Below are 7,069 nucleotides of genomic sequence, written 5' to 3'. Positions count from 1 at the left end.
AAGCATTTAAAGATGCAAGACAAAATGTTGTTGAAGTTAAATCATCAAATGCTTCAGAAGAAAATCATTCCAAGGACACTATGTGTTCAAATGATGAAAGGAAGTTGCAGCTTAAAGGAACTATCATCAGTGGGCAGAAAGAGAAAGAAGTCAAAATACTGGCAAAGAAACCAGTAAATAACTCAAAAGAAAAACTAGGCAAGGTGGAGCATGGACCCAAAGCAGTGAACATTCCAAATTCTCCATCGAAACCTTCTAAAAACAATTCTGTAGTTTCATCTCCACACCAGAAGATATCTGATGATCCAACAATGAAAACGTTAAGTCAAGCCAAAAAAGGAGAAGGGTCCAATAGCTCATTTCGTGGTAAAGGTGATGGGGAAGAAATGCTTGAAGAGGAGAAGGTATTTTTTGATGATAGCACAGAACAAAGGTTTTACAAACAGTCTACCATGTCTGAGGATCGTGATAGCGATGATGACGTCTTCATTGGGAAAGTCAGACGGACACGAAAGAAGGAAAGTAGCTCCCATTCTTCCACTGCGGAACCAAAGAAACCAAAAACACAGTTGACTGAAGAAGTACTCAAAACCCATTGGGACATAAAAGATGAGAAAAACAAGCCAAGTATAGAATCCAGGAAGTTTGAATCAGTATTTTTCCATTCATTATCTGGATCTAAAAGCTTCAAAAGAAGTTCCAGAGAACCGGCTACCACAAACAAAGCCTCAGGCTTGCAACAAAGTGAACATCAGATCAAGAATCAATTTAATAAAAGTAAACAAAGACGATTTGACAATGCAAACCCACAATTGCAGCTGCCTCTTCATCCTTCATGGGAAGCTAGCAGGAGGCAAAAAGAACAGCAATCTAAAATTGCTGTATTTCGGAGGGGGGGGAATTATATTTGATGATTGATTAACACGTATTTTTGTGGCATTTTGTATCTTTAGGGGAAAAAAATATATTATAGCTAACCTATTCAGCCTTATGGTTGAATTAATCCCCTTTGTGTGGGTTATATAGGTGTATCGTTTTATTTCTTTGTTTTTCTTTAAGTGGGTTATAAGTTATTTTTATATAAGCCTTTTCCAAATCAAGTTTGTAGCTACAGTTCTCTAGAGGAATATGGGAATTACAGCTGTTTTCACTGATTTCCCTATTTGTGCATATCATAATTCACCTCTGTGTATTCTAATGTTGAGATATATTTAAAATAGTGAAAAACTGCGTGGAATATTGGAGCTATTTAATATAACCAGATCACCTGTGTTAAAAGTTATTACTTTTAGCAAGACTTAAGTAATAATTGAGGATATAAACATAATAAATTATACAATTTTTTAATTAAAAACAAAAAAAAGACAGGAAAGAAAGAAATGACCAAAATAGATTTTAGAAGAGACTCTGAAGTTTGTTCTCCAGTGTAGACATGCTTTAGTGAATGGAAGAAATCAGAAGTCAAAGAGCTGAACAGAAAATTTCAAAGGGCAGTTTGAGAAGGCAAAATCAAGTATTATAATAAAATGTGCAAAGACCTGGAATATCAAAACCAAAATGAAAGAACTCACTGAGCATTTCTCAAGCTCCTTCAGCTTGAGAAATTCCTTCAATTTAAGAAAAAAATTCAAGCCTCAGGTTGCAATATTGAATGATTCTATAGGCAAAATATCCAATGATACAGAAAGCACCAAAAGAAGATCGATGGTATACACAGAGTTATCGTAACAAAAAGAAATGGTCAATGTTCAAACATTTCAAGAGGTAGCTATGATAAAGAGTCAATTATACTGAAGGAAGAAGTCCAATATACACTGAAGACACTGGTGAAGAACAACGCTACACGAATTGATGGAATACAATTGAAATCCTTCAAAAAGCTGATATAGTACTTGAGGTACATATATTTTAAAAGGTCAGGAATTTTTAAAGACAGCTACCTGACCAACCGATTGGAAGAGATCCATGTTTTTGCCCATTCCAAAGAGAGGTAATGCAAGAAAATGTGGAAATCATTGAACGATATAATTAATATCACATGAAGGTTGTTGAAAAATGACTGATCAGTATTTCAACAGGTACTGCCAGAAGTTCAAGGCGGATTCAGAAGAGAACATGGAAATAAGGATCAACTGATTGTTGACATCAGATGGACTGAAAGCACAGAATACTACCAAGATCTTGTGCTTTATTAACTATGCAAAGGCTTTCTATTGTGTGGATCATGACAAGATATGGATAACTCTGCTGCAAAGAATGGGCATTCCAGTTCACGTAATTATGTTCATGAAGAAACTGTATATAGAATAAGAGGCAGTCATTATAACAGAATAAGGGGATACTGAATGGTTAAAACCAGGAAAGGTGTGCATCAAAGTTGTATTCTTTCACCATAATTATTCAATCTATATGATGAGCAAATAATCGGAGAAATTGGATTATATGAGGAAGAACATGGCATAAGAATTGGAGGACGATTCATTAACAACCTACAATACAAACTTGCTTGTTGGACATGTTACCAGGAGGGATGAGTCCCTGGTTAAGTGGAGGGTCAGAGAAAAAGAGGAAGACCCCCACTGAGATGGGTTGACACAGTGGCAGTAGCAATGGGCTCAAGTAAAAGTAATTGTGAGAATGGCACATGACCAGGCAGTACTTCATTATGTTGTGGATAAGGTTGCTATTTATGTAAGAACCAACTCAACGGTCCCTAAGAACAAAAACAACAATGGGCCCTGATCCTTTTATTGCAACATAAGGATTTGTTTGATTAGTCTTTTCCACTGATATTAAGTCTCACTCTTCATTAATCTCCTGAATATGCCGAAGTTGCATACTACTTTCATTTCAGTTTCGAGTTTCTTCTGCTTATACTCCTGGCAGGCCAATGTCCACCTCATTCCTCTTACCTTGGCAAGCTCAAAATCGTTCCAGCTAAGAGATGTGGGAAAGGTTCAGAAAATGGAATCACTGTTAAGTTATTGCTGTTGTTTAGTTCCGTAGAGTTGGTTCAAACTCACAGAGACCCTGTATAATGTTTCTGAGGAATGGGTTATTGTTGTCATGTGCTACCGAGTCAGTACCGACTCATAGCAACCCTATGCACAGCAGAATGAAACACTGCCCAGTCCTGGGCCAATCTCACAATTGTTGTCATGCTTGAGCCCATTTATGCTGCCACTTTACCAATCCATCTCCTTAGGGGTTCTTCCTCTTTTTCGCTGACCCTCCACTTAACTAGGAACTCATCCCTCCTGTTAACATGTCCAACAAGCAAGGAATGAGTAGAAGGATTGAACTGCTGACTCTGAGGTTAGCAGTTCAGTGCTTATCCTACAGCCCTTATTCAGAAAGTTCTTTGTCTTAACATAACTTGCGTTATGAAGAGAGACCAAGGTCAAACTGTGAGTGATAAAAATGATAGAGCCTACAGAGAAACCCTTAGATGTAATTTACTCCAATTATCTTATTTTATGACTAATGTTATTAAGCTTCAGAAAATGAAAACGTTTCCCCCAAATCACACAGCTATTTAGAGACAGAGTCCAAACTAAAATTCATGTCTTCAGGCTCCTTATTCAGTGGGTTTTGTGTTAAGCTATGTTGCTTCTCCTGGCTTAAAACACCAGTTCTAATCAACAGATGCACTAGAAATCATTGATCTTACCTTCTTTTTGGGTAAACAAGCCTAATCTTTCATCTTTTTTCTGGGCTGCTGTACGTTCAACCAGTCTTTCAAACCCCTTCAGAGCTGCCCTGAAATTGTTAGTCTGAAATGCAACACGGAAATTTTGCTTTTCCTCCCTGATATCCATAAGGATGTAGGAAATCTTTTATTTCTGTTCAGAAATAATAGTGTAGTTTCCAATTTAGATAATCTTCCAGCTGTTGAAATGCCCCTCTGCTGTCTCCAATTTTGCTCTATACCTCATTACTTTGATTTTAAAATACAATTCTGACAGTAGGAGTAAGATTTACCCCTCAGATGCTGACAGGGAGGAAAGCTGACTTTGGTCTAATGCATTTCATTACAAGCAAACATGTCAGTGAAAATCTGACTTCATAATGTTACCAGTGTACTTCATATGATCCTCAGTGCATCATAATGTGTCTGTAACATCCTACTTCCTTCATATTGCAGAGCCTGAGATTATTTTCCCACATATTGTATGTGTGTGTGATTATACACTGCTTGAAAAGTAAGGAAACGGGGCTTTTTTCTTTTCTTTTCTTTTATAAATCATTTTTCTCCTTTTAATCTTCAAGATGCTGTGCAGAGTAACAGTCACACTCATTCTTGCAGTTATGCTAGATATGAAAACTTGAACCTCTAAAGATAAAAATGTATGTTTGTACCTGTAATTTCTACCACAATGAAGACAGTTTGAGAGATAATATGGAATAAAAATGTTTCTATCTCCTGTATGCATTGTAATTCAATTTAAGTAATAAAGAGAGCAAGGCATGGAGAAGGCATAGTTGCTGATTGAGGAAGATATTTCAAGGTCATTAATTGAATACATTGAGGCTCCCTGCATATCTCTTCTCTTCCAATTCCAATCTCCAATTCCATTAACCATTGACTCAAGTTTTCTGATCGTCACATTTTTATGGGAAGGAGAGGTTGTTTAATATTTTATCAATGATTAGTTAACTTTCTATACTTTGGATTAGTTAATGAAGTTCTTCCCCCTTAGCAGTTCGTCTTCTTTAAAGAAAGTCCTTTTAATTCAAAGGTGAAGATGGCAGAATTATTCAGCACTGCCAGCTCTAGTACTATTCCCTTGTTGTTCATTCCTGGCTATTAGCTATTAACTCACTGTCAATGAATTAATTCTGACTTATCACGACCATGTAAAGGATTTCCCAGAGAGTAAGTCTTTATGGGAGCAGATAGTTTCATCTTTCTCCCATTTGAGTCAATGGTGGGTTTGAACCACCTACCTGGTTACCTTGTTGTCAGCAACCCAATGTTTAACCCACAGTGCTACCTAGAACATAGAAAGATTTTATATATAGAAAAATATCCTAACTTAATTGATTTCTTCTTTTTTCCCTGTAAAATTTTCAAAGTAGTGAAGAGTGGACTCATTACTTTGAGTTTCCAATTCAAAATGTACAAAAAGCTACAGTAATATAAACAATGTGGTACTGATATAAAGATAAACATACAGACAAATGGAATAGAATTAAGAATCCATAAATGAGAGGTAGGAGAGGCTCATCAACAGAGGTTCAGAAAAAAACATAGAAGGTGTTTCCCGGAGCAGTCCCAGAGTTTTGGGTCTTGTATAAGGTGCTGGGCACCAGTTTCCTTTACCCAATGGTGGAGAAATCTGACTGTGGAAAGGAATATACAGTGATTGCTGAATTGATTGGGACACCCCTTACGGGGCCCATCAGCCTGGGCTGAAATAGACGTTGGGGCCACAGCCAGGCTGATACAGTGATACAGTACTAAAAACCATGGAGTGGCATCTGGAAAAAGATGAATGATGGATTTTTTTTTTTTTTAATTTCTCTTTCCTCCTCTACCCTGTCTCACCTTCACTGCCCAACCTGTACACCTACAGGCAGGTGGAAGCGCACCCTCAAAAAGGTCCAGCACTGCGCCCACAGTTTTCCCATGGCACACTGAGGAGATCCTTAGGAGGAGTCCTACTGATCCCATGGGCTAATCCTTTGATAGCTTCAAATACATCTGACTCTGGGACCCAGCCCTAAAGATGACCTACGTGGGATCCTTTATTCCTGCCTAGCCAGCAAGAAAAAGTAGGTCTGGCTAAACAGCCAAACCGTCTGAGCACCCTGTAAAATCCCAACATAAAAGGTAAGAGCCAACACCAATTACTACACAAAAGGATGCAGCTATTTTGACGATTACAATGTGCACATGCAGATACCTAACTAACCTTCAGAGATAAAAATAGTGGACAGTCTTTCTTCCATTCATTTCTCAATATCTATATGTGCACATACACGGTGGTGACTAGAGGAGGTGCCTGAGCGAGTGGGCACCCCACCCATCACTGGAGGTTTCTATAGTGCATGCACACTGACCTGCAAAACGAAGGTTACTGGACAGTCAACTATGGTTTTCTTTTTCTTTTTGAGTGGTAGTTTTTGTCTCTGCTTTTATATTGTTTCTGGTTTTGGTCCTTTGTGTCTCCCTTTTTTTCCTGGGGGGTGGGAGCTTTCTCTCCCTACCTTACCCAAGAAGTGACAGCAATTATGTCCATATAGCCAAACTACAAGCACACCCCATAATATATCACCCTCTGGACAGGAGCCAATACCAGCTGCTAGGCATTACACACGAAAAGGGAAGGTTATATCCAGATTTGAAAAACAACTATCTGGCCTACTGATTGGAAGAGATCCATATTTGTGCCTATTCCAAGGAGAGGTGATTAAATGGAATGTGGAAATCATCACCTAATCTCTTTGATATCCCTTGTGAGTAAAGTTTTACTAAAGGTAATACAGAAACAGCTGCAAGCATACATTGACAGAGAACTTCCAGAGGTTCAAGCCAGATTCAGAAGAGACCGTGGAATGAGGGATATCATTGCTGATGTCTGATGGAACTTGGCTGAAAGCAGAGACTATTAGAAAGACGTTTACTTGTTTCTTTATTGACTATGCAGAGGCTTTCGATTGTGTGGATCATGACAGGCTATGGACAACATTGTTAAATATGAGTATTCCAGAACACTTAATTGTGGTCATGAGAAATCTGTGCATGGACCAAGAGGCAGTTGTTTGAATAGAACATGGGAACACTGAATGGTTTAAAATTAAGAAAAGTGTGCAACAGGGTTGTATTCTTTCACCATACTTATTCAACCTGTATGCTGAGCAAATAATCCAAGAAGCTGGGTTATATGAAGAAAAACATGGCATCAATATTGGAGGAAGAATCAATAATCTGTGATATGCAGATGATAAAACCCTTATTCCTGAAAGTGAACAGGACTTATAAATATTTACTGATGAAGATCAAAGAGCACAACCTTCAGTATGGATTACATCTCAATGTAAAGAAAACAAAAATTCTCACCACTGG

The 7,069-nt window shown here is 37.9% G+C and overlaps 1 protein-coding gene and 1 pseudogene across 1 annotated transcript in view; one reads left to right on the top strand and one right to left on the bottom strand.

The window, feature by feature from the left end:
• LOC102839356 overlaps positions 1–918 on the top strand; it is a 14,917-nt pseudogene extending 13,999 nt beyond the window's left edge.
• Positions 1–3,818, bottom strand: part of WDR64 (WD repeat domain 64) — a 457,550-nt gene extending 453,732 nt beyond the window's left edge. The window contains exon 1 of the mRNA XM_006868582.1: positions 3,671–3,818. Coding sequence (XP_006868644.1) covers positions 3,671–3,818 — 148 coding nt within the window. The remainder of the gene's footprint in view (positions 1–3,670) is intronic.
• Positions 3,819–7,069: the final 3,251 nt, after the last annotated feature.

Source organism: Chrysochloris asiatica, unplaced genomic scaffold (genome assembly GCF_000296735.1).
Source record: "Chrysochloris asiatica unplaced genomic scaffold, ChrAsi1.0 scaffold00119, whole genome shotgun sequence".
Lineage (NCBI taxonomy): Eukaryota > Metazoa > Chordata > Mammalia > Afrosoricida > Chrysochloridae > Chrysochloris > Chrysochloris asiatica.
The sequence above is the reverse complement of the archived record's forward strand: the minus strand, read 5'-3'. Positions and strand labels throughout refer to the sequence as shown.